This window comes from Lissotriton helveticus, chromosome 11, assembly GCF_964261635.1.
Source record: "Lissotriton helveticus chromosome 11, aLisHel1.1, whole genome shotgun sequence".
Lineage (NCBI taxonomy): Eukaryota > Metazoa > Chordata > Amphibia > Caudata > Salamandridae > Lissotriton > Lissotriton helveticus.
In genome coordinates, this window is record NC_136072.1 from 802,403,201 (window position 1) to 802,431,101 (window position 27,901).

Below are 27,901 nucleotides of genomic sequence, written 5' to 3' on the forward strand. Positions count from 1 at the left end.
ATGGGTGCATCGGTGGAGCTGTGTGGTGGTTGCATCGGTGGAGCTGTGTGATGGTTGCATCGGTGGAGCTGTGTGGTGGGTGCATCGGTTGAGCTGTATGGTGGGTGCCTCGGTGAAGCTGTGTGGTGGGTGCATCGGTGGAGCTGTGTGGTGGGTGCATCGGTGGAGCTGTGTCGGTTGAGCTGTGTGGTGGTGGAGCTGGGTGGTGGGTGCATCGGTGGAGCTGTGTTGGTGGAGCTGTGTGGTGGTTGCATCAGTGGAGCTGTGTGTTGGGTGCATCGGTGGATCTGTGTGGTGGGTGCATCGGAGGAGCTGTGTGGTGGGTGCATCGGTGGAGCTGTGTGGTGGGTGCATCGGTGGAGCTGTGTGGTGGGTGCATCGGTGGAGCTGTGTGGTGGGTGCATCGGTGGAGCTGTGTGGTAGGTGCATCGGTGGAGCTTTGTGGTGGGTGCATCGGTGGAGCTGTGCGGTGGGTGCATCGATGGAGCTGTGTGGTGGGTGCATCGGTGGAGCTGTGTGGTGGGTGCATCAGTGGAGCTGGGTGGTGGGTGCATCGGTGGAGCTGTGTGGTGGTTGCATCGGTGGAGCTGTGTGGTGGTTGCATCGGTGGAGCTGTGTGGTGGGTGCATTGGTGGAGCTGTTTGGTGGGTGCCTCGGTGAAGCTGTGTGGTGGGTGCATCGGTGGAGCTATGTGGTGGGTGCATCGGTGGAGCTGTGCGGTGGGTGCCTCGGTGGAGCTGTGTGGTGGATGCATCGGTGGAGCTGTGTGGTGGGTGCATCGGTGGAGCTGTGTGGTGGGTGCATCGGTGGAGCTGTTTCGGTGGAGCTGTGTGGTGGGGCATCGGTGGAGCTGGGTGGTGGGTGCATTGGTGGAGCTGTGTTGGTGGAGCTGTGTGGTGGGTGCATCGGTGGAGCTGTGTGGTGGGTGCATCGGTGGAGCTGTGTGGTGGGTGCATCGGTGGAGCTGTGTGGTGGGTGCATCGGTGGAGCTGTGTGGCGGGTGCCTCGGTGGAGCTTTGCGGTGGGTGCATCAGTGGAGCTGTGCGGTGGGTGCATCGGTGGAGCTGTGTGGTGGGGCATCGGTGGATCTGGGTGGTGGGTGCATCGGTGGAGCTGGGTGATGGGTGCATCGGTGGAGCTGTGTGGTGGTTGCATCGGTGGAGATGTGTGATGGTTGCATCGGTGGAGCTGTGTGGTGGGTGCATCGGTTGAGCTGTGTGGTGGGTGCCTCGGTGAAGCTGTGTGGTGGGTGCATCGGTGGAGCTGTGTGGTGGGTGCATCGGTGGAGCTGTGTCGGTTGAGCTGTGTGGTGGTGGAGCTGGGTGGTGGGTGCATCGGTGGAGCTGTGTTGGTGGAGCTGTGTGGTGGTTGCATCAGTGGAGCTGTGTGGTGGGTGCATCGGTGGAGCTGTGTGGTGGGTGCATCGGAGGAGCTGTGTGGTGGGTGCATCGGTGGAGCTGTGTGGTGGGTGCATCGGTGGAGCTGTGTGGTGGGTGCATCGGTGGAGCTGTGTGGTAGGTGCATCGGTGGAGCTTTGTGGTGGGTGCATCGGTGGAGCTGTGCGGTGGGTGCATCGATGGAGCTGTGTGGTGGGTGCATCGGTGGAGCTGTGTGGTGGGTGCATCAGTGGAGCTGGGTGGTGGGTGCATCGGTGGAGCTGTGTGGTGGTTGCATCGGTGGAGCTGTGTGGTGGTTGCATCGGTGGAGCTGTGTGGTGCGTGCATTGGTGGAGCTGTATGGTGGGTGCCTCGGTGAAGCTGTGTGGTGGGTGCATCGGTGGAGCTGTGTGGTGGGTGCATCGGTGGAGCTGTGTCGGTTGAGCTGTGTGGTGGGGGCATCGGTGGAGCTGGGTGGTTGGTGCATCGGTGGAGCTGTGTTGGTGGAGCTGTGTGGTGGTTGCATCAGTGGAGCTGTGTGGTGGTTGCATCAGTGGAGCTGTGTGGTGGGTGCATCTGTGGAGCTGTGTGGTGGGTGCCTCTGTGGAGCTGTGTGGTGGGTGCATCTGTTGAGCTGTGTGGTGGGTGCCTCGGTGAGTCACCGGACACTTAGAAGGAAGACTGCCCAGGATAGCGCTGCATGGATATTTGTAATTTATTTATTTATGTAATTTATTAATTTTTTTAATGCGTTTTTATAAAGCGCGAACTTTATCCGAAGGTGTCAGAGTGCTTTACAAAAGGACCAGTTACATTACATAAGGACTTCAGACTAGAGTATATGAGTTACATAAAAGCGCTGGGCTGCAAGGAGAGAGCTGGACTGGACTGTTTATGTGTCTGCCTTCTAGAAAACTGTATCTCTGACTTCTGTTACGGAATACTATAGCAGCTTGGTTTGTTTATCTGTCGTTTTAATTGAAGTTAATACATCGTAAAGTAGTTTAGCAGTCTTTGAAAACATCTGGTCGCCTATGAATAATATAAGATGTGAAGCACTCAGCAATGGGGCTGCGAAATAAACACGCAAGATGGATTCCGGTTGTGGCTGGCAATAGGGGTTTTAAATAGTTACTTAGACAAGGGTATTAAATCACTTGATATTTTCAGATACACGTCGTTCAAGGCTCTATCACTTGCTTTTTAAGCCACGGTCTTGAATGAAACGTATTTAAACAAGAAGTGAGTAAACGTGGACTTGCTTTGTGATGTAAATAATTATAAGGGAGGAAGGGTGACGAGACGCACGGGGAGCAGCAGGCCGTGCAGTGAATAATTAGGGGAGGAGAAATGCCGGCCTGAGGCAGAGCGCACGCTGAGAAGCTTGTGGGAGGGGAGGCTGGGCTGCCTTTGATGTGGTAATGCGAGGCAGGCAGGCAGGCGGCTGGTGGCATTGTGCACGCACTTTTTAGGGCTTGCACTTGCGCAATGACCTAAAAAGCACATGCACTGCATGGAATCACCAGTGGTTAAACTCTGGATAAGCCACTATAGAGCTTCACCAGCTATGCGCATGCGCATCAGCAGGCGAGCCCTAAAAAGAGCAGCAGTCCTCCGCTCTCGGTCCCAGCTGCTCAGTTTCCGTCCCAGACGAGCTTCCTCATTTTTCGGAAAGTACAAGTTTTCATTAAGTGGGCCAGACGCAGCTCCCTGCAGATAAAGAAAAAAAGACAATTTCTTTGGTTGATGTGGCACCCGATGCGTTGGCTGCACACTTTTCCAAGCCGAGCCGAGGGTGTACGCCTGACCGGTGACCGGGTGGTACTAAGATAAAGGTGTGTGCTTCGTGTTAGTGTAATGAATGCCTGCGTTGCAATGTGTGTGCGTGCGTGATTGCCTGTGTGTTTGATGTTGTCTGTATCAGCATGCCTGCTTGTTTATGCACCTTTTGTGTTTGAGCATGTGTATTTTGTGTATGTGTGGTAGTGCGTGCCTGTGTAAGTTGTGGAAAATTGCAAAAAGCCTAAAAAATGTTTTACAGCAAGTTCTTCGCCGTAAGGAAAAATAAATTACTGCCCGTGTATTAGGTAGCTAAAGTTTTCGCCTAGTGTTAGTTCGGAAATTAACGCTGGGTACAATGTTGAGATGATTTCTTCTAAAGCATGTGACATTCTGCATTTCATCTGAAATTTATTTGTGTCACAAGCACATGAGATTCTTCAAGAGAGATAGGGACACGAAGTACAGCATAAGGTCTTGTGATAATCTGGGACAGTTCCCTCTAAAACTGCCAGGGGGAAACCAAAACATCACATCATACCAGCCTCGCGCACAAACAAGCAAAGCAAACAGGATGGAACACTGGTCGCATATTCATTTCATTTTATTTTCCATGACTTTTAGTACCGAGATATACAACATCGGTTGTTGCCTATATGGATGCCTAAAAGCATTTTAAATGTTATTTGCAGCTTATTTGCATAAAGCAAATGTGCAAACGAAGAAAATGTTCTGAACAGTAAAACACAGGGAGGTGGAGCGTCAACATAGGAAGGATGACTTGCACAGAACCTTCTCCCTTCTCCTGTGAGATGCAGCCCTCGCTTCTGCCAATCAGATTTCTGTTGAGAAGGCTGCAGACTCCTGCTATACTAAGGCCAACAAAATGGCCCCTAATACCGATAGAGCGGAAACGACAGACTCTGGCCAAATCGGTATAAATAGAGATGTAGTAGAAACGCGACTTGTGGTATTAGAGTGTGTGATAATATTGATAATAACACAAGTTAAAACAAATGAGCACTTTTTAGCAGGTGAAGTCGTTCAAAAGTGAATATTTGCTTTGGTACAGCCACTGCGGTTGACAAAAGACTTTCCTCCTGCCAAAGATGCTAGTCAGTTCTCTGCACTAAATTCAGGAACTGCTGGCACGTACTTCCGTTATCTGGCTTTCGCCAGGTCTCTAGAATAAGGCCTATGCAAACGTGAAAATGTATGCCTTCTGAAAATTAGTTAAAATTATATGAAATTTAATGAAATCCACTCATGTTGGTATCTTGCATGAAAATTGAATGTGTGGGCCCGGCTTGAATGTGAAAGATCTGTGGCTAGTGTCCTGCAAGGTTTTGTGGGACCTAGTTAAACCAGCCTGGCTTCGTAGAAATCATCTTTTTACACTACATAGGGCATATTATTCTCCACAAAGACTGTCTAAGTTTTCCCCGAGTGTCTCAGTGGCTTGTGCACGGTGTGGCTTAAAAGAGGCCTCTGACGCGCACATGATTTTTGACTGCCCTCATTTGGCATCATATTGGGACTCTATAGGCAGCAGGCTCACATCCTCCCTGGGTTATATTGTAACAATTGACCTTCGCCTTGTAATCTTTGGTGTCGTGGACCATACTAGAAGTTCAGCCGGGAACCTCCTTTTTTATTCCATCCTGGCTGCTCGCAGAGAGATTTGTAAGCGATGGAAAGATCCCTCTCCTCCTTCTTTTCATGACTGCCGTACATCAATCCTTCAAATCTCAAAATTAGATCTCGCCAGGGCTGGAAGACAAGATAGGAGAGCTTTCTGGTATCTTCTCCTCTGACGGTACTGTTTTTTTTTTTTTCTTCCCCAGGTCCGATGATTACTCGGCCATGGCTATAATCCTCCTGCTGTGCCTTCCTGTGGATTTTCTGGCTGGCAACAGCAATGGTAGTAATTGCCCTGTGGTTGGCAGCTGCAAGTTTGGCAATGAGGTTCTTGTATAGGCATGGAGTTCGTCGTTGCTGTGGGATATGGCCTTTCCTCGTTACCTTGCATCCCATCCAGTTTTTTACTGAGGCAGCGCGACTGCTCTCCTTTATGCCATCCTCCCTTGCTGGGTGTTGCAGTGGCTAGAAACCATGGCGGAAAATGAGGACAAAAAAAAAAAAGAAAATTGAATGTGTGGGTGGGCATAGCTCACGTTCAAAAGTCACGAGATACACTCGAGCTGCACACAAGAAAATGTCTCCTACGAGACGTTTTCTGCTTCAGTCAGTATAAACTGCGAGATTTTGTAGCCACAAAAATTGATAGAATTTTGCTAATGTCATATAACACGAAATTTGGAAATTTCACGAGCATTATAAAAAGTTTTCATGTGCCTTCCAGCAACAGAAGAGTACTGGAGCAGCATAAAATTGGCTCTTCCCTCATTAATATTGATGAGGCCATATATGTATATTATGGCCTTATGCATTCATGAGATACAATGTAACCTGTAAGAGAAAAAAAGCCTTTGACGCCATCGCTGTCGTAGGTTGTAACTAGCTACATGATTTGGTGCAGTTTCCAGATTTCGAAAGACTCTACACCTGTGGCATAACAAAGGCCTCTGGAGTACAGGGGGTCCCGAACTCCAGGGAGCCGCTCAGCACAGTAACGTGGCCTCAGAGCTCCTGAGAAAGTCTGAAGGGCAGCCTCTCAATGTGATCTGCAGGGGTCTCACCTCAAGTTTCATTACATTATTGCTCCACACTATATACAAACATTATTCCTTCATTTACACTTCTTCGTGGCGTGACAGGTAAGGGATGTCTCATGTTATTTTTTAAATGACTCATTTATAGCACTGCAGATGTTTATATTAGGTGGAAGTCTGCGCTTGTAGGCAGAGAACACAGTCATTATGTAACTTCACCTTAGTGTGTCATTTCAACTGTTAATTTTACACCCTCCTTGATCCAGGGCATTGCCATATCATGAATCCACATCTCAATAACAAAGCCGTGTGCATCAGAAGGAGAAAAGGACCCCTTGTATCATTACAGCGCTGCTCACTGAGGAGCATGGTGCCAAGGAACAAATAAGTCTGCTTTTCCCTTTTTCCAATGCAGGCTTTTTCTCACAAGTTGATTTTTCACCCTTACTTGCCACAGTCACTCATTTATGCTTGCTGGATGACTTTCCATTTGATAACAAAGTGCAAAATGCCCCCAAAGATGACCCCGTCTGCCCATTACCACACATAATTTACCCATCACATCAACATCTTTAATGCATCCTCTGTCACTTGAGGTTGTGCCTCGTTAATGTTCATCGCGATGGAAAAGGAAGTCCCTTAGCCTCTTATGGATCCAGAAGTGCAGTGACTCTGGAAAATTGTGTGAATGGAAGCTTCCTCAAGCCCCAACACTCTTTACAACGAACCTATGTGAAAAACCCTTTTTGTGAAAAAGGGGTTTTAGGACATTACAAATATTCTCCAGTTCACTTTTTTTCTTAGCTGAGCATCTTTCATGAATCCAAAGAAGCCTACTGTGACAGAGAGAAAAGTTATTTTAGGTTAAGCAGGATGGAAGGTCTGCACTCAGCCCCTGTGTCTATGACCACCACAATTTGCGGGGCAACCGCCAGGTCCTCTTCAAGTCAGCCGCTTCCCTGCGCTCTCTCCTTCCCTGCGCTCTCTCCGTCCCTCCCCTCTCTCCTTCCCTCCCCTCTCTCCTTCCCTCCCCTCTCTCCTTCCCTCCCCTCTCTCCTTCGCCCCCTCTCCTTCGCCCCCTCTCTCCTTCGCCCACTCTCTCCTTCGCCCACTCTCTCCTTCGCCCACTCTCTCCTTTGCCCCCTCTCTCCTTTGCCCCCTCTCTCCTTCGCCCTCTCTCTCCTTCGCCCTCTCTCTACTTCGCCCTCTCTCTACTTCGCCCTCTCTCTCCTTCGCCCTCTCTCTCCTTCGCCCTCTCTCTCCTTCGCCCTCTCTCTCCTTCGCTCTCTCTCTCTCTCTCTCCTTCGCTCTCTCTCTCTCTCCTTCGCTCTCTCTCTCTCCTTCGCTCTCTCTCTCTCCTTCGCTCGCTCTCTCTCTCTCTCCTTCGCACGCTCGCTCTCTCTCTCCTTCCCTCTCTCTCTCGCTCTCCTTCGCTCTCTCTCTGTCTCCTTCGCTCTCTCTCCTTCGCTCTCTCTCTCTCTCCTTCGCTCTCTCTCTCTCTCCTTCGCTCTCTCTCTCTCTCCTTCGCTCGCTCTCTCTCTCCTTCGCTCGCTCTCTCTCTCCTTCCCTCCCCTCTCTCCTTCCCTCCCCTCTCTCCTTCCCTCCCCTCTCTCCTTCGCCCCCTCTCCTTCGCCCCCTCTCTCCTTCGCCCACTCTCTCCTTCGCCCACTCTCTCCTTCGCCCACTCTCTCCTTTGCCCCCTCTCTCCTTTGCCCCCTCTCTCCTTCGCCCTCTCTCTCCTTCGCCCTCTCTCTACTTCGCCCTCTCTCTACTTCGCCCTCTCTCTCCTTCGCCCTCTCTCTCCTTCGCCCTCTCTCTCCTTCGCCCTCTCTCTCCTTCGCCCTCTCTCTCCTTCGCTCTCTCTCTCTCTCTCTCCTTCGCTCTCTCTCTCTCTCCTTCGCTCTCTCTCTCTCCTTCGCTCTCTCTCTCTCCTTCGCTCGCTCTCTCTCTCTCTCCTTCGCACGCTCGCTCTCTCTCTCCTTCCCTCTCTCTCTCGCTCTCCTTCGCTCTCTCTCCTTCGCTCTCTCTCCTTCGCTCTCTCTCTCTCTCCTTCGCTCTCTCTCTCTCTCCTTCGCTCTCTCTCTCTCTCCTTCGCTCGCTCTCTCTCTCCTTCGCTCGCTCTCTCTCTCCTTCGCTCTCTCTCTCTCTCTCTCTCCTTCGCTCTCTCTCTCTCCTTCGCTCTCTCCTTCGCTCTCTCTCTCTCTCTCTCTCTCTCTCCTTCGCTCTCTCTCTCTCTCTCCTTCGCTCTCTCTCCTTCACACTCTCTCTCTCTCCTTCACTCTCTCTCTCTCTCTCTCTCTCTCTCTCTCTCTCTCTCTCTCTCTCTCTCCTTCGCTCTCCTTCGCGCTTGTGCTCTCTCTCTCTCTCTCTCTCTCTCTCTCTCTCTCCTTTGCTCTCTCTCTCTCTCTCCCCCATCTCTTACCAAACTTCCAAACACCTCTGGCAAAACACTTATAAGGTCCCAGAGGGGAGACCTATTGGCTATGCCAATGCTTTTGCTTTATGTATTTGCCATTGTAATGCCTTTTGTTTTATTTATAAAGCCATTACATATTGCACAATTAACGTACAATACTACTAGCAAAGCTAATATCTTTAGCTTAATAAAAGGTGAAACCTATTGCATTTTTAATGCTTGCCCTTTCATGTTGGGGGTGCCGGTGGGCAGAGGGTAGTGCTACAGCGCGGCTCCAGAAATCATTTCTAATCATTACTCACCATTACCCTGAAACCTTTAAACACACAACCATTCGTCAGTGGGGCCCATAGCACTGTACGTTTACTCTTGTACACTTACACTTGGCTTCAAGGCTTTTGGTGAATCACATTGGAGAAATGCTGTAACATTTGCTGGAGGGTCTAAAACCTATTTAAATCAGTTATTATTTACACCTATAGATTATTACACTTTACCATGGTTTTATTCGAACATTTAATTATTCAGACGCACCACCATAGTGACAATGGATCCGCTAGAAAGAAAATTAGGCGTAGGAAAATCACAAGACCAGCTTTTAAAATTCCATTTTCCCAATTTTATTAAAAGCAAAACTTTATTATGTCTGACATTTATGCATTAATAAATTCTTTATTCAGTAAAATCTTAATCTTTATTTCAAAAAGGATCATTTTATTTAGAGCTCAGGAAAAATCGCTTATTTTAGAAATCAGTTAAAGTTTAGCAAAGAACAGATAATTCCAAATTCATTCTCTCCTAACATCCCTAACTAACACCCTCATCTTATCCTTCGATCCTGCAAAGCAAACAAATAAATCATAAGAGTCTTACATCCAGGAATCGGTCATCAGTCGGGCAGCACTTCCAGTAGAAATCGAAAAAGCGACCCCTTCTAGACAAAACCAGGGGTTTTTATACCTTAATTCCCTAACTTAATCTATCTAAAAAGTAATTATCACTACTTATTCAAACTCTGATTGGACAAATTCGGGGTGGGTGAGCATCATCTCACCATTACAACATCATTTTCTTGTTGGTTCAGCAGAAAAATAAAGGGTCTTTGTTTTAGGACAGTCCATAGCTTAGCTATTTCTTTAAGTTGAAACATCGCCTCCCATTCCCACGATCACAACATTCAAGCGTGCATGTTTGGCACCCATCCTAGGTTCCAGGCCAAGGTAGCCTTGAACCTCCTCGAGCACAGGCAGTTCACTCTGACTTGCAGGTTTTGGCGCGCCTGCGCTGTCCAGCTCTTGCTCACTGTTTACCCGAGCGTCCATTTTTTTATCTAGGCCTCAGAAGCCACTTTTGGAACTATCATAGAAACAAACACAAATTCATGTTAAATATTGAATTTAAACCCATTCTGTTTACCTCCCACCATACTAATGTTTCCCATTAGTTGTTACCTAGCAAATAAGCCACACAAATGCGTTTTATACTTACATAATCGACCACTTCTTAGCACAAAAACGTGTACAATAAGCACATTTAGTCTGCGTTTGTTTATATTTAAGCTGCGCATTAATTCACAACACAATAACAACACATATTAATGAATTATATGGCAACATGATAGCAAAATTAGTACTCCCGTGTATAATAAAATGTGTACATCTTATTCTATGGTTGATAAATTTCACAAAACACCTTTAGTAAATGTTATCGTTATGGGACATTGACTTCAAGAGGGGTACACAAAATGTTGCGTTTGCCACCTCGCTCCATCAGTAGCAGGCATCTGACTCTCTATGCATCTGTGGGGATAGGTAACTTGATTTCCCGTCACAAACCCCAGTGGGAAAGTTTACTTATTGATAGTTCTTCTATTTCTCTCATAATGCCTCTACTTTGCTATTACTATTTGTCCTGAGCAGCAAGACCTAAGCATACACCCTGGCTCTCCAAAAATAAATTTGATTATTAGGTAATTTCCTCAATGGCCTTCAGTGCATGCCCAAACACTTCTTTGTAGTCCAAAATCTAGGTATATTAGATAGAAATTGCACCAGGTCAGTGTACTTTTTGGGGTGCTTTTCTCCAATTAAATCTGTAAATCACTTTGATATGCTTTGTATTTTACCTCTGAAACTTAAACCACACAAACTAATTACTGATTTTTATATCTAGCAGGACATAATCATGGTTTCATTCAACGTCCTGTTTTTCACTTGCGATCATTCTGTGTGTGTTCGAAAAGATGGTGACTTCCTGCTTTTGGACAATCCTGGGGAAGTTCTTTGTAAATGGCTGGTCGAAAATCTAGATGAAGCTGGTCGGACAATCACCGAAGAGAGAGATTTTAAAGCTACGATTCTGTTCCAATCATCTGGTAAGCACAATAAGTAAACCTTTATAATAAGTTTGCAACTGCAGGATAATGGTACAAATTACCAACCTGTTTCAGTAAAACCTAGATTTGTGATTAATTAATCCAATAATGGACAGTAAAAATGAACATGCATGTCCTCACATATGCCTTGGATTGCTCTCCAGAGACAAATGTAACACTTATGAAAATGGCTGAAACGTTTAGCTTGTGGCACTACTATAAGGCAGCCATTTTTGGATAAACTATTTTATTTAGGCAACTTTTTTCAGGAGGTTCAAGTTCAGGCTTACAATGTGTACTGTCTATTAAGGAAAACTTACTTACTTGGTTATGGATAGATTGTACATTTGTCCTTTATTATCAATACCTCTTTATTTATATATTATGGCTAGTGTGTGAAGATATATTGCAAGTGGTCAATGTGTTCTTATCTGTTTTGAAGTTTATATGTTAATATATATTTTTTTCTATTGCTTTTTTTAGTGAAGAAACAGTGTCTAATGATTCAGGATATTTTTCAAGAGATAATTGCAAGCTATTCTGGCACTTTGAAATCGTTCTGCATGCAATGTTTTTAAATATGGCTGCTTTATACTGTTGGAGGGAACCTAGCAAATATTACATTGTTAGCCATGTATAGATGCCAACTCAAAAAACCACTCTTCCTATATATATTTTTTAATATGTAACCTAACATGATGGCAAATAGTTAATAGTTGTGTTATTTTGCAGACTGATATGCAGCAGTTGGTGAAGGACTCAATTGATCCTTCACGGTTCAAAGATGTTCTCATTCCAAAGCGGAAATTGCACAAGCTCTTGGAGGAAGCCAAGGCAGCTCGGGACAGTGCAGGTTTTCTTCTCAATGGTATCAGCGAAATAGTTTTTTCTCCAAAAGAACTTGCATCTGCAAAAGGTGTAACGAAGGCTCGTGCTGGAACAGCTGTCCTTGATGAGGAGAAGGTCGATGCATTATTTGGTAAGATATTACAAATGTTCAAAGTAACATTCATTCGATCTTGGATTGCGAAAATTCATTATTATACATGGTAGAAGGTTTGCATGTGTGGTCTGGTATCATATAATGGTAAGATGACTCAATCATTACTCAACAGATGTCTGCAAAAGAGCAAGAAGAGCAATGGGGGTCTTGTAATTTATTAACAATTTGTGCTGAGTTTGTGCTTCAAATCTGGCACAAAGCCGTGAGTTGTGATTTTATTTCTAAATCTGTGGTCCAGGTGAGGGGCTCAAACTGGATAAATGGGTGATAGCAAATTGAACTTATAAAATACTGTGCTTGCAGCTTTTATTTAGCCACATGTGCCTCTTTGACCAAGTGCCCTTAATGTTACACTTATCAACCCTTGTAACCCTAACAATATCTCATCTGGCACTCTGTATGAAATAATGGAACAAACTTTTTAAAGGAAGCTCAGCCCTATTAAAATCTAAAAATAGTCGTGGTAACATGATACTGATGTATGTTATTTTATTTTTCCAGAGTTTATGAAGTCTGTGTGCAGTACCAACGGCTGGCCATCACTGGACTACAGAAGTATGAGAAGGAAGCTGGCGATAAAGATTTGCAATGCTAGGAGAGGATTAAAGAAAGCTCCGAATCTAGAATCAAACGACTAAGTTGCTGGTTTCCGTTAAGCAATTTGTTATGGTTGAAGAAGCCTGGCCTTTTTTCACTCCTTTTTTTCCAGGACTTTTTTCTGGATTTTTCCAATTGTTCGATATGCTGGCCCCCATGGGGCTAAATATGTGCTCGCGATAAATAAAATTACATGTTGACACATACCTTTTGAACATTTATCATTTCACCACTGTTTGGTTTAGTCTTTTGCCACTGGTCACCATGTCAAACAGCTTCAGATAATGCTCTGTACCTCAAAATAAGGCAAGTCCCAGTGAGTCAGGAGTATGGGAGTAGCAGCACGCGTAAACAGTAGCGGCTCGTATAGGGCGTGCTGTGGGGAGGGGAAGGGTAGCAAACATGGACATACGCGGAACGGAGGAATGTAATTACTTTCCTTCGTTCTGTTGTACGTCCGTGTTTGCTACCCTGCCCCTCTCCACCCGTGCCACCGCCCTTTTGCACGCCCTATGCAAGCCGCTACTGGTTGTTACGCTTATCTGAATGCAAAGTATAACATTCTTGCAGACCACTACTTTTGTATGAAGGTGCTTGTGGTATTTCTGCAGCACAAACCTAGCTAAAATTGCATTTTTCAGATTTATTTTAAACAGGTATCTACCTCTCACTGTAGAATTAAAAAGTAATCTTTCCAAAGCAGGAGAAAATTAATCGTTTAATTAGGACCAGGTTTAGAGAAGTTTTGTGTTTGGTTTGCTTGTTTTATAATGCAGACCTGAATCAAAATCCTTTTCAGGATTTACAAATCGAAGCAAATTGGTATTTGGTACACCACTCATCAAAAATGGGAAAGGTTCCACGTTTGTCCAGACATAGTATTTTTGGGGTACCAGAAAGGTACCCTTCAGTACAAAACCCAGGCTAGACTCTCGGACAACATTGCATTCTAGTGCAGTGGTTTTAGAGAGAGGGATAGACATGCCACTTCCCTCCTCTCTCCCTGTTATGCAACACAGCCAATTAGGGTGCTGCACTGCGTTCAGTGACAGTTTTATAAATCTGTGCCTTACTTTATAACTTGTGGTATTTCAAACTATTCTTGGTATTGTGAAAAAATGCATATTACATCAAAGTGGCCTGTTTTTGACAGGAAAGTACATCTAACAGGTGGTCCGCCAAATTTTTTCCTACCAGCATATCCATAGTCCTAAACTAGTAGGGAATACTGGCAGTCTGGTAACATGCTCCTAACATGGAATTGTCAAGGTGTAATTCAACTGTAATGATTTATTAATGATTCTAAATTATTAATTAGATCATCTGGGAGTAATCCACTTTTAGCCTTCTGTTGGTTTAAAATAATCCAAGAGTATTTAAAGTAATCCATGCTCATTTTTGCGTTGGCATTAAATCCTCCTAGCGTAATCAACATTGAAAATATAATGGGGCCATTCTGATGTAATCAATAGCCATCCTGAAGCTGTCATAGGATCATCCAGGAATAATCCACACTCATCCAGAAATTGTCATGGGATCATTCCAGAGTAATCCACTTCCATCCTGGAGCGGTAATAGGATCATCCTGGAATAATTGACAGTCATCCTTAAATTGTCTAGAGCCCATGCTGGATTCATTCTCACTCATCCTGATGTTGCCAATTAGTATTCGTGGAGTTGTAAAACGTAATCACTCCCTGCCAGTGGAAGTCATCAGAACACCATCCTAGCGTAGTTTTTGTGATTACAGTAAGAGTCATCCCATTTAAATAATCGGCCCTATGGGCATACTTCAGGATGGCTTGTGATGACGTCCCCAGGAATAGCTGGCTGAAGTCATCGGATGACAACCGAATCACTCCAGGATGATCTTCCTTTTTGACTAGGGGAGGCCCCGCGGGGACAGGGCCCACGGTAGAGCCTGGGAGGCAGCCACCCGGCTGTGTAATTGTGCATGGGGGCGGCGGAACCAGCTGTGCGCTGTGCCCGGCCACCCCACGCGGAGCTGCACAATTTGACCGCCACCAGAAAGCACACCATTTTCACCTCACTAGTCTTCCACCAAGCGCTGGCTCCGACATTTGCTCTGGCCGGCAACCACCATTTTGAGGCCCTTGGCTGTGGTTCTACCTACTGGAAACCACTCAGTGCACATTGGGCGTAACAGCGTCTCATTGTTGGGCGAAATAGTACCGGCACCTGCTGGACCGTGGTGACACCTTTGGCCTCCAAGTTCGCTGCCTCAGCCCCCCTTCTACAGCATTGCGCGTAGCACCAAGACACTGTGCTGATCCTTCTGGGCTCCACTCGCAGCACACACAGTCACACTCCCAATGCAGGCCTTAACACCTACATGTGGTGCAGTTGTCACTGCCACCTGCCTTTCCTTACGCAACGACATGGACCGTAAGGATCCCAAGCAAAGGGTCCTGCCATTTGAAAAGCTGTCTGACAAAACACAGACCGCAGGCACAGACATGGCGGAGGGTGAGCAAGACGTAGGCCTGGGAGGTGAGTCCTTGACCGCTGCTGACTCGCTGTTGCTGGAGATGAGGGCCGGCTTCAGAGCGCTAGATGGCAGATTCAACCATCTTGGCAAACGGCTAGAGGGGCTGGGGGCTAAATTAGAGGTTCATTACAAATGGCTTGATGTAGCAGAAGCCAGGATCTCCGGCACTGAGGATACTTCAGCCCAGCCATTAAAGCGCCTAGACAGAGTGGAGCGCTGTGATGCGGGTCGGCCCCGGACCCCTCCCGGACCGCCCGTTTTCGGACACACCCCCTTCCCGGACAACGAGCCTGAGGCGCCCGTGGACATCCCCATGACAACCCCCTCCCCTCTTTTCCTTGCAGGTACCAATCAGGAACAGACGCGGACCGGAACCACACCCCCATGACCCCGGAAGTCCCGCCTACACGACCGAGCCGGAACACGGAAAAGACAGAAGCCGGGACAGAGACGCCGTCGGAGCAGCGAACTCGTGGCAGGAGGCTCGGACCGGAGAAGGCGCAGACCAGACGAAGTCAGAGGAAGAAGATTGGAGCGAGGACTGGTGGAATCCAGAGGAGGAGGCTGAAGAGCGGCCGCAACTTACCAGGGAGTTGCGGCGGAGCGTGTGAGTACCAACAATCCACCTCTGTAAGCACACTAGGTGCCTTGTAAATATCGATCTCTCTTTAGTCACACCTGGCCTGGCCATCACTGTTGCATACTTGTATAGCACGTCACCACTTGTACAGCACGTAGAGTATAGGACACCCCTCACATCCCCACACCGAGCACTCTTTTCTCTAACCCTTTCCTCCCGAGTCCAACCCGCCCCCTTCCCTCACCGTCGTTTTCCGTCGAATCCCTCCACAAACCCCTTGGTGCTGGTTAACGATCAAACCATAGTAAGAGCAGCTGGACTAACCGCTCCTTTGCTTTGTCCCTTTACCTCCGAGGATCTCCCCAGCATCGGACCTCCCCGAGGGATCATCCGACTCCGAAGACACCGGAGAAGACGATCGAGGCATCCTCTAGAAGACCTTCGCCTTTGTTCAGAGACTTTCCAGCGTTGTACTAACTCTGCTCTGCTGCATAATAAAAGACACGTAATTGCTCACTACATCCGCCCTCCGTGCCTGATATTTCGGCCCGCCATCGTCCCACGATCACAAGCGCATTCTTAAGGAGGCCGCCATATCCGCCATATAAAATGAGGACTTGAAAGCGCGTATTCGCCGAAACAACGTACACATCTCGGGGTGCCGAAATCTACGAATACTGGCCGCATGGACACTTTAGTTGAAACAGTACTCATTGACCTATTTGGCAGAGACACCTTCACCCCTGGATTTGTGGTCGAACGCGCACCCTGGGACCTCGACCAGGGTGCGGACCCATCCTGGCCCGAATCATGAACTACCGAGATTGGGACACTGCCCTGGCCGGGGAGCGTGGGGACACAACCTGGCAGGGGTCCTGGCTGGCCCTGTACCCGGACTTTACAGTTATGGTGCAGGAGGCCAGGTGGAAATACAATGGCGTCAAAGCAACTCTAAGAAAGCATGGTCTCAAATATGGCATGCTCTATCCGGTTCATCTGCATGTGGACATTAACGGCAGGCCTCGCATTTTTGAATCACCTACTGAGGTAAAGGAATTTTGCTGGACTTATAAAAATAAGTGCGGCCAGCAGACAGCTGATGGGGCGGACCCTCTCTTCCGCGGCGGGGCTCGAATGCTAGCATGGAACTCTTCACTAAATGAACAGGCATAAACACAATGCGGCTTGAGGTGCCCATTATTTGGGGGGGTATGTTTATTGGGATAATATCATATCTACCACTTGTACAGTTTCATTGTGCTGGGTAATCGTAGTGGAGTTGCCTACCCCCCTGGTGTATACCATGAAGATCTCACTATGGTACCTAGTGAACTGTTGCTTTTACTTACTGCACCAATTTGAATGTTCCTGGGAGGTTTGGTATTGTTGTTTGTTGGGTTTTGCTCCTTGTGATAGGACACGCGAGGATGGGTGGCTGGAGGGGGGCGGAATATGTTGGGGACATTTGTGGTATGACTCAGTTTGTACTATGCTCACAGTTGAGCTACACTCCTTTTTTCAGATCACAACTATCACTTTGACACTTAATTTACTCAGATGGCTAGGATAGGTGCTATCAGACCTGGCCATAATGTCTTGGAATGTTAGAGGGCTCAATGACAACAGGAAGCGGAAACGTCTCCTACATTACCTGCTGCGACTTAAAATAGACATTGCATTTCTTTAAGAAACGCACTTGCCCAAGGTAGAGGCCACACAATTTGCTTCAAGTTAGGGGCAGCACCGCTATTTTTCTAACTTCAGTAATTACGCCAGGGGAACGGCGATCCTCATACAAAAAAGGGTTCCATTTAATGTATATTCTGTCGTTTGTGACAGAGAAGGCCGCTATACTATTGCTACGGGGAAATTGATGGGACAAAATCTCACATTGCTATGCTTTTACGCACCCAACACTGACTGCCTCGATTTTTTCCATGAGCTACAGTCGCAGATTGTCCGACTAGATGCGAGTAACTTGATAGTTGGCAGGGGTCTGAATTTGATATTGAACCCCTCCCTTGACTGCTCGTCTGCCTCTACTACTGCTAAGCCACATGTGCGTAGGGCATTTCTCGAAATTTGTGATTCCCTTACGTTAATTGATTTTTGGCAACAGTGAAACCCCTGCACTGCTGCTTACAATACATGGACCAGGATCAACTATTGGTTACTTACACCAGGTGTCTGTCAGTGGTACAAATGCCTCACAAAACTCCCATGAACCTATTCCGATCACTTCCCTGTGGTGCTTCGGCTTCGAGTTCCCTGACCCGATGGCTATGAACGTCAGTGGCGGTTCCCAAGCAGGACGACTTGTTTCTAACGGAGGTGGGGGAGGCGTTAGAGGATTATTTCACTATAAAAACTGGCTCAGTGGATATGTTGGCGGTGCTATGGGAGGCCTTTAAGCCCTACATTAGGAGGGTCTGTATTACAAAACATGCCGGAGTGTTGAAAGACTTGCGATCTACTTTGTCCCGTATTGAGCAGCAGCTTGTAGAACTAGATACGGAGTGATTGACCAATACGAGCCCTGTCAAGACGAAACAACGGCTCGCATTGTTAACTGACTTCAGGGACTCAGCAGAGCGAGAATCTCCTTTTTTAAGCAACTTTGAGATTGCCCGTAGATACGGAGAGGGAGAACGCCCGGGTCATAAGCTAGCACACATGCTGCAGCCCCCATATAACAAAGCTTACATCACTGAGCTGAGATCCACTTCGGGTCAGCTTCTCAACACCTCTACTGAGATCTGTTACAATTTTTGGACTATTACACAACTCTATACACCTCCAGGGCTGCACAGGACTCCACTGCACAAGAGGACTATCTGTCTGAGATGGCTCTGGTGTATTTGGAGAAGTACATGCAGGACTTCCTGGCGGAACCCTCCTCGAAGGAGGAAGTCATTAGTGCAATAGAGGCTTTAAATGGATCCACGGCTCCAGGCCTGGATGGCTTCACGGGCATTTTTTATAATACCTATAAAGATTTGCTGGCCCCTAAGTTAATAGAAGTGTACGCCGAATTGCTTGAGCGGAACATGTTTCCCCCTCCGCTCATAGAAGCAGACATTATACTTCTCCCTAAGCCAGGCATAAATCCCTTATGTTGTGCCTCTTATCAGCTGCTCTCCCTATTGAATTTAGACTACAAAATACTCACAAAAATGATCGCACTCTGCCTCGCCCTTTTATTGGACAAGATCATTGCCCTGGTGCAATCAGGATTAGTTCCTCAAAGGTTTACCTCACTCAATCTCCGCACCCTCTTTGCAGTCCTGCATAGAATTAACCCGGAGGTCCCTGCAGCAGCCATTCTCTTAGACAGGGAGAAGGCTTTCAACTCCTTGGAACCGTCCTTTTTTGTGTCCATGATGCTACGTATGGGTATGCCCAAGGGATTCGTAGCCAACACGGCCATGCTATACAGCAGCCCAACTGCGAGATTGCGACTAAATGGTTCCCTATCCCATCCCTTCCCGTTGTCTCGTGGCAACAGGCAGGGCTGCCCCTTGTCGCCGCTTTTATTTATCCTTCGCCATTTTCAAGAAAAAGCATCTACACGGGGGCCTGCATTTCAATACTGGACCATTGCTGGTTTCTTTATATGCAGACAATTTTATTCTTTATGTGCGTGAGCCTTGGGAGAATCTAGACCCCTTGATACGGAAAATCATACGTTTTGGATAATTCTCAGGTTTAGGTATAAACTGTCGGAAATCAGTAATATTCCCCCTAACGTCTAGCACGGTACAGTGGGATTGTGAGTTCCCGCTTGATTGGTGCATGGACTCTGCCAAATACTTGGGCGTGCACATCCATCTGGACACTCCCCAGATGCTTCGGCTCAACTATTGTCAGGCGGTTCACAACTTGGAGACGCAGGTTGAAAAATGGCTACGCTTCCCCCTTTCCCTTGCGGGACGGGTCTCCCTGATCAAGATGATTGTGCTGCCAACATTTTTATACCTCCTTAACAACATCCCGACCCCTTTACCGAACAGTTTCTTTTTAACATTGCGCTCTCACCTAATTAGACTGACATGGGGGGGTGGGGCAAGCGACCTAGGTTGAGGTGGCAGGTATTGACATTGCCCTATGACAGGGGTGGGTTCAGCATCCCAGATCTGAAGCTCTATTATTTGGTTGCTCAGTGCAGCTATGCATATGCTTGTTATCATCCGGACGCCAGAATTCCTTATCTCCGACCAGAGGCAGACTTGGTACTCCCGGACGCCTTACGTATTGTGTTACCCAAGGGCCTGGCCAGAGACCCCAAGGGCATTCAAACTGTTTCCGTCACTAGTTGGGCTTGGGACAAGCTGCGACGCACTGCCGGCTCCCCCCTCTTGTATTCTTCAGCGCTACCCATCCTTAATAATCGCTGGATACCGATCATGGGGGAGAAATTGGTGCAGCGCACACTAGCCAAATTCGACATTATTAAATTTGGAGACCTGTTCCCAGGAGGACATGTCTTCCAGATGACAGAAGAAGAGTGTTTTCACTTTCATGGACAGATTTGTCATGGACCGGGTACACTCGGCTCTTAAGGCGACTTTACCCTCTTGAACCAGATTCGTTCACCCCCCCTCATGATGACGATAGACCCAGTTAAGGGCACGCACTTCATTTCTAAGCGATACCGAGAATGCTCGTCCACAATCTCTGTCGCAGTTGAGAGCCCGGGAGGAGGACCTGGAGCACCCCATTCTCGATTACCAGTGGGTCAAATGCTGTTCCATGACAAAAACGGTTTCCTTAAATATCCACCACAAGCTCATTAATGTCAAATTCCTACGCAGGATATATGTGACCCCAGCGACAACCTACAGATTAGACCAGACCACACACCTGCTTGAAATGCAGGACTCCGCAGGCAGACTTTGTTCACCTCATTTGGACATGCACCTAGGTACAAGCTTATTAAAAAAAGGTACATAAGGCACTTGGGGACATGATGGAATTGGATGTGGTGCCCACACCAGAGGTGGTATTACTGATTTACGTGACCATCATTCCTAATCCAGTCCGGACATTTGTCGCGCTCAGCATATTGCTTGCAAAAAGAGAGATCGCCTTACACTGGGGGCGTAAAGCCGCTACTACATTTAAGAATTGGCTGAGCAGCTTAACATACTGCAACACAAATAGCGACTTATATGCCACTACTTTGCCATGCTCCTCACGGCCTCAAGACATTTGGGGTCCACACAAGAACTATGGGGCCACGGAAAGACTACTCCCATCTACACCACTTGAACAGGGCAGAGTCCTCACTGGGGTGGGTTAATGCCATTGATGGGCAAGAAGAGGCATCTTTCTCACTCTACTAGACATGGAACAGTATAGTTATATTCAGGTGTCCTGGGGGATACGCTGCATTATACTGCAACGACTGAGGACTGCTGGGATGATTGCAAGTAGCCGTTTGGGATTGTGTTTGATTCTCTTTTGGGATTACTGTGTATGCCATTATGTTTATGCTGACGTACTGCTACAGTAAGCTATATAGTTTTATTTTCTGTTGCCATATGACACAAAATCATAAATAAGGTTATAAAAAAAGGATATGTTTGCCTGGGTAGTAGATTTGACTTATTTCATCAATTTGCTTGTTTTCTAAACATTAAAGAATGTTGAAACTACACGAGTGCAGGTTTGTGTACATTCCTCATTAGTTTAACATTAAGCTAAGAAATGTGAATTAAAAAATCACTATAATTACCACAGATGTGGTTCTTTTTTTCTGACAAAATGGAAACATATTTCCACATATTTGGGGTACCTATAAACACAGTTTTGAATTTCATGAGAACTGACCCGTGCATGTACTCTTCAGATCTTGATGATTTGTACCACTGACTGAGATATATAGTTGTTAGTGTGCCTCTCAAAGTTTTCTCAGCTCTCTTATCAAGGACATATGTAGCATGACAATCAATAAGGTAATAAGCTCTTGCAATTTGTGTTTCTTAAGGCTTGCTTTAAACCTTTTACTTTACATCTTTCCTTTTTAAAAATGAAGCAGTCTGAACTCCTTCTAGGAAAAGGACAATGATAAAAAAAAAAATCATGATTGACTAAGAAATGTGCTTTGAGAGGTTCTAAAACTTCCATCCAAGGAACAGTCACCGATGCATGAAGTCAGCTGGTAAGTGGTAACTGCCTTTACTGCAATCCATGCCTAACTATCTTGTTTTAACCCATACTCACCCCATGTAACTTTATGTACTGGCCTCCCCCAGAACTGTTTTTGTGGCTGTAAAATAGTTATGCCATTAACATCAGGACATAGGGGGAGGAAAATAATGTTTATGTTTAATATGCTTGGAGGAGCTTTCAATCAGCCATCTTCATCTGTTGGTCTGTTAATAAGTAATTTATGTTTTTCTTGGCCCACTCCAGCATGAACAAAGGAGTCACCCAATTTCAGCCACAGGGTCAGCTCGCTGTGAGTGACTGCCTTCTTCTTTCGCAAGGACCACATGAATACACAAAGTAGATACCTTCAGTGCAAGGGAATGATGTAGTCAAATGTGTTCTTTATCAGAGCAAAAAAAATTGGTGTTAATATAGCAGTTTAATTTTTAGATGACGGCCCAACTGCTTCCCGAACAATACAGTTTTGCAAAACCCTTGGAAATACTAAATGAACATTAATAAAGCAAGAAATTGTCTGCTAACACCAGACCCAGTGGTTTTGGCAGTGCTTGTTAAACCCGGGGAGGGATAATGTAAAATATGTAAATTCACCTGTGCTATGTATTCCCTCAGTGGGGTGCAGCTGGCTGGAGAAATCTGCAGGTCAGAGTCCCCTTGCCATCTGGAAGGAGCGCCGAACTTTGAACCGTTGGCAGGTACTTGGCTTAGTGTATCCACTCTTGTCTTGAAAGAGGATGCATGCAGGGAACGGTGGCCTAGCACGAGCCTAGGCATGGTGCACATGGGCCTCTAACTCTTGGATGGGTAGTATTCAACAGCCATAGTTGAGATGCAGTGGACCTCTCAAATCACTAGGCCTGGTTTCCGCTGCACTAGGGATAGCTGCAACAGTGATGGCTCTACTCGGCCCTACAAACATGGTTTCATGGTGGAGCGGAGAGAAATAGTCAAGTGCCCATTAACCAAGAAGCCTCGCTTTGGGAAAACAGAGTGACCATTGCTGTAGAAAAGTTTTAAGAGCAGTGCGAAAGGCAAAACCTTGCACAACCATGCATGTCATATATGGGCTTGTAAATAAAGAGCAGTCCGATGAAGACTATATGCATTTGTCAGACCGTTAAGTTGTGTGTTACCTTATCTCAACTATCATATGCTGCAGCAATTATTGCATGTTTGCCTCGGTGCGCAGCTCAAATCTTCTTTGATTACTACAAAATAAAGAACGTTTAGTAAAACGGGTTGTAGAAAGGAAATGTTTGGCAGGAGCTTTTTAGGTCTCGTGCCTAGCGGTGCACTGCGCAGCAGTACTCGTGCAGCGCAAGACATTTAGTAGGTGAAAAACAGGGTATTCAAGCTGCCCTAGGAATCGAGCGTGCGTCTTTTTATAAAAGATTGCACGCAATTGGCCAGAGGCGGGGTCATTGCTCCGTCCATAGCGTATTGGTGTCTATTACGCGATTGGTGCGTGTAATAGATACCAATAGGCCACGTGGTTTCAATTATCGTGCCCAGACACGGGCACGATAATTGAAAGCACCGGGCTCGCAGTGGCCCGTGCGCGCACAACACTCGCGGGCTTCTTTGAACGCTTTCCCTGCCGCTTGTTGTTTCACTTTCTGAAAGACGGTGAGTGGACAATGCTAATTTCCAACAATGTCTTTCATGCACATTTAGAGTGCATATGACCCTGCTTCTACTCTGGAATCTGTGCCCCGACCCGTGGTATAAGAGCTCCAGTGTGCACGGTGTCTGCCACCCTACCAGTGCCGAAAGCCTGTGCGTGGCCTTCGCAGATCCACCATCGCGGCGGGCGGCCTATGCGTCTCCCCTAAACCCCTTTCCACACACTGTCTGTCAGTCTACCACTTCCCGGTGCTGCGGGTTGTGTCTCACCTGTACACGCACTTGGTTCGCGAGCTGTGTCCGGTCCTGGTTCCTCGGTTTGGAACCTCTGCCCGGTCCATGTTGCTTGGGTCGTGGCCCCGGTCTTGGTAGCTTCAAGTACAACCTCGTGACCCGTTTAGCGCTATACCACCCGTCCTGGTTTCAAGCTGCTCTGTTCTTGTCCATGTTTAATACCTGTGGACTTAGGCCAGGCGCCCGGGTTTTAAAGACGCCTGTACCATGGGTCAGTGGGTGGCACGAATGTTTACTGATTCCTATTTCAAAGGCTGAATAATTTCCAAAAAGTACGGAAGTAAAACAATTAGGTAAACCACTCTGAAGCCAGCCAACGAACCACCGCTCCTTGGTTTAACGCACAGGGCATTGGTGGATTTACAATACAAGACCTGGTGAAAAGCAGAGTCCGGCAGTCCTTGCACCAGTCCCCTGCACTGGTGAAAAGCGGAGTCCGGCAGTCCTTGCACCCGTCCCCCACCCTGGTGAGAAGCGGAGTCGACGTCAGAGGTTCCAGAGAGCAGCTGTCATTGAACAGCATGGCTAAAGGTCGGGAACCGATGGGCACACATGCCAACATTTCAGAAGAGGTAAGGGGAGATTAAAAAAAAACCAGAATCGGGAAAATGCACCCGTCCTCCTGAATTCTGTTAAAGCAGAGGCAATTTCATGCAGGAGACAGACATACTTAGCCACTTTTTTTTGCTTAGAAAATCTGGAGTTTCCCGTCTGAATGAGGTCTGTTGACAAATATGGGCGGTAAGACGTGGGTACATATGTTAGAGTGTAGTGTAGTTCCTATCATCCCAATAGGCTCTGCGCATTGGAATAATACCTACAGCAGTAAAGGCCTAGGCCAGACGTTAACTAGGTCTACTACTGTCGATACTAGACTTAAAGTTTTGGGTTTGCCAGCTTAGCTCAGAGTTCACTAGAAACTTTCTCGAATGTTCAAGGAGGACTTAACTTCCCTGATTAGACAAGAAGGGATTTAGTTTCTGACAACCATAGAACATGACAACTTTGCTCTCCCCTAATCAAGAGTAAATCTCGAGAGTCGTGTGAACAAAAGGCAATTTATTTTACTCAGTCAGTACGTGCATTCTTAGTCTCATCAGAATGTAGAGAAAAGGAAGAGACGGGCGTGTTCAATAAAAAGGTGTTATTTATTGATCAGTCTCTTTTCTCATACAAGAGAAATGGATCGATATTATTGCAATACTTATAGCTAAGTAAAGTGCATACATTAAAAGCAATAGTATAAAATAATACTGTAAAAACATTGATATGGTTTCTAAGCCATAAGATGTTTTAAAATGAATAAAATAAATTACATACACATATACATTTGACTAAATGTACTCAACTGGTGTTTCTAGATACGCCTACCCCGTGTACCTGACCTAAGTCTAATACGTGGGCGGGAATAGAAAGTTACAGTTTAAGTTAAGTTTGTTTTTGCCAAGTGAATAACTAAAGAATTCTCTGTGAGGGGTCATTCAGTTCTGTACCTGGAAGTTAGGATGAATGAGGAATGGTATCTCTCTCTCTGTTCTCGATATTCCAGGCTGCCTGCGAGGGCTACCCAGAAACGCCGGTGCTGGATTCTCGGCAGGAGAAAGCAGCGCGTCTCTCAGCGCGTCAGGAAGGCGGGGCTGCTGCCAGCGGGGTCTGCTCTGCTCTTGGCTTCGGCAAGTATGGCTGCTCCGTCTCGTCACCACGCGTGTGTTTTGCATAGGGCAAGATCGGTAATATTTATACCTTTAAGGTGCCGAGATTGACGTAAGGATGGACATAGATACGTCAATAAGGATGTCATACGACTTGCTCGTTAGCACATTCTTTTACTGAAGTTCTCGGTGAAATCAAAACAATGGCCGCAGGGTTTTGCCCAGGTTGTCATAGGTTTGATTTGTTATGAGAACTCCGTATGCCTTATCAGGGGCTGGAGGAATATCGCTTGTCTAATTAGATCGCAAGCGTTATGACCTAATCAGATAACACGTTCCTGTGCCGTAGTGTGACTGCGTCAGATAACGGTATCTGCATCATGGGGATTTTCTGCCTCATGGGCTGACTGCTAGTTAACTTGTTGGTTTGTTTAACTAGAATAGGGTCAGGAATAGGGGGATAGATTCAGAACCTATAGGAATACATGACACCCACTCCACGCTAACTATGGACATATTTACTAATCTAGGCATAGTATAACATAGTACAACATACTATAGAGTAGTGTGTATACCTTACCACCCCAAAATACATAAATGCATTTTGAAATTCTTCAAATATACAGAAAATTTGCAGACATATATATTGTATGCACTCAAGCTATGGAATAATGCTAAAGTAATCACGCATTTGTATACATTATTGCTTATTTGGTATATGAGAATTACACATGAAATGGTTTCTTAAATACAGAAAAAAGTTTCGAGACCATTCCATCACAGAATAAAATATTTGTGAACATACCAGCGGGCAGCTAAAGTCTATAAAGTATCTAAAAATAGAAATCTTAGTTCTTTAGGAATAGTTTCTTACTTTAAGCAGAAGATAAGTGTCCCGAAAAACCGAAAAAATGAATTGGGGCTTCTGAAAGAGTTGCTGTCCGTGAACTGGTGTGAAAAATAGTTCATGTGACTTTATTATTTAAAGTTGAAGGCCGAATTCAGGGAACGCCGTGTGCGAGCTTGCTCAAAAGTCTCTATTTCTGTTCGGGTGAGAACATCATATCATTTAGGCTTTCGAAAAAACTGTCAACAGCTTCCTGGGAAAGTTCCACTAACTCGGAAATAGGTGTAATCATGCATTCTTGTGCATGATTGTCTCCATTGACATTCTGATTCGCATTGCTGACAGAAGGTCGTACCTGTTCGATGCTGCTTTCATCTTGAACTTCACTACCCATCAATCGTAGTGGTGAAGCTTCCACGAATGCCGTCATCAGGATTGGTAGCCTTTGAGGGCAGCACAAAGCATGAACCTTGATCGGGCTCAACAATGTTTCTGCATCCATCGGCGCATCCGATTGTAGCGTCAGACAGGTGTCTAACACGCATTCTTCTCCGCATAGCAGACACCTTAATACAGGTAAAACACATCTTTGCCACATTGTTCGAAATGATAGAAACCAAGTCATGTTCAGGTCTCTAAGCCGGGAGAGTCCCAGGATTTTTGATATCCGGTCCCGGTATCCAATGGCTAGGATTGTTTCTTCCCTTGTCGCAAGAGTTTTGTCTGTGACATGGGTTGCCATAACGAAAAATAAGGACTAAGAATAGGATTCCTGCAATTAGTCCCAAGATCAGGGGAAGTCCGCCAAAAATCGAATGGACGAAATCTGGAAAAATACCCAGTATGGCTTTGAATGGTGTTAATGCCATCGAAAATACTGTCTTAAATACCTTTGAGACCCCATTGGTATCAGAAATATTTAAGATTTCATTCAGGATTTCCGCGACATGTACGGGGGAATTAGTTGATAATAATGTATGTATCTCTGCAGTCGTCCTTGCGACTTGTAGATCATACGTTTCTTTTGATGACGAGAGCCTGGTAGGCGTCTGAAGAAGCACTGTTTTCATTCTGCTTAAAGTATCTATTCGAATAGAAGTAATTTTCAAATCGGGCCATGCCCTTGCCTCCCTGTCTGGGAAGGAGCTGGGGAACAACGAGCGTCCACAGCACTTGACCTTCGCAGTAGTAGTTACTAGATAAGGAGTCCCGGGCATAAGACTACAACATCTGCGGTCTACAATAAGAATGTAACTCCCATTATAGAGTCTTTGAAAGAATGGTTCTATTTCTGTTGCAGGTGCGCCTTGCTGGTGTCATGAAAGGTTGTATGAATTCCCTTCACAGGCTCCATGCAAACTAATTCCGTTACACAGAAGTGTGCCACTTAGTGACATCGCACAATTGTTGCCACTAAGAAACACTTTCTGTCCTTTATTACTGACACATGCATGTGAATAGGGCAGGTTCCATGTTGTTTTAAGGTATCCTTTTCCCAATTTCTCGTACATGCCAGCCTGTATATATTTTTGGCAGTATTGAAACCTGAAGGTTGAGATTGGAATATTTATTATCCCATGTATTATCCATTCACTGACAGGTCGTTCTGACATTGTCACTGGTAATCTTTCGAGTTTTTCAATGCTCAAGATTGTATAATCAGCACCCTTTTGTGCCATACTGATTTGTCTATCAGTAAGGTTAAAGATTTGGAATAATGACGTTGTGTTGATTAGACGCCAAGGCACATAGCCTGAACGCAGATTTTGTAACGTCCAGCCAAGCTGTACAATAGAACGCAATTGTGACTGACCGTGTTGTAAGAACAGTAAGTCTTGCGATAATATATCGATTGCTGAAGACACAATGCTGTCCAAAGAAAAAATTCTGGAGGACAGAGTCATTAACCCATTGTCCACTACAGAAAGTGATTTTTCCAAATTAATACGGTCAATTTCCCGTATTCTCTCTGCTGTTTCAATTTGAGTAACCTTCCAGGCCTCATTGT

At 46.1% G+C, this 27,901-nt stretch overlaps 1 protein-coding gene across 1 annotated transcript; it reads left to right on the forward strand.

Annotated features, from left to right (window-relative positions):
* The first annotated feature begins 10,394 nt into the window (after positions 1 to 10,394).
* LOC144791183 (uncharacterized) lies at positions 10,395 to 12,369 on the forward strand. The gene is made up of 3 exons (XM_078665828.1): positions 10,395 to 10,617; positions 11,350 to 11,596; positions 12,122 to 12,369. Exons 1-3 carry the CDS (start codon positions 10,552 to 10,554, stop codon positions 12,256 to 12,258), a joined length of 450 nt encoding a protein of 149 aa, XP_078521954.1. The 5' UTR covers positions 10,395 to 10,551; the 3' UTR covers positions 12,259 to 12,369.
* Positions 12,370 to 27,901: the final 15,532 nt, after the last annotated feature.

Excerpts from the sequence above, each read along its gene's own strand:
- LOC144791183 (XM_078665828.1), top strand. The coding sequence starts at position 10,552 with ATGAAGCTGGTCGGACAATCACCGAAGAGAGAGATTTTAAAGCTACGA. Across the intron at positions 10,618-11,349 it reads GATTCTGTTCCAATCATCTG|ACTGATATGCAGCAGTTGGT; the intron begins GTAAGCACAATA and ends GTTATTTTGCAG. Across the intron at positions 11,597-12,121 it reads GAAGGTCGATGCATTATTTG|AGTTTATGAAGTCTGTGTGC; the intron begins GTAAGATATTAC and ends TTATTTTTCCAG.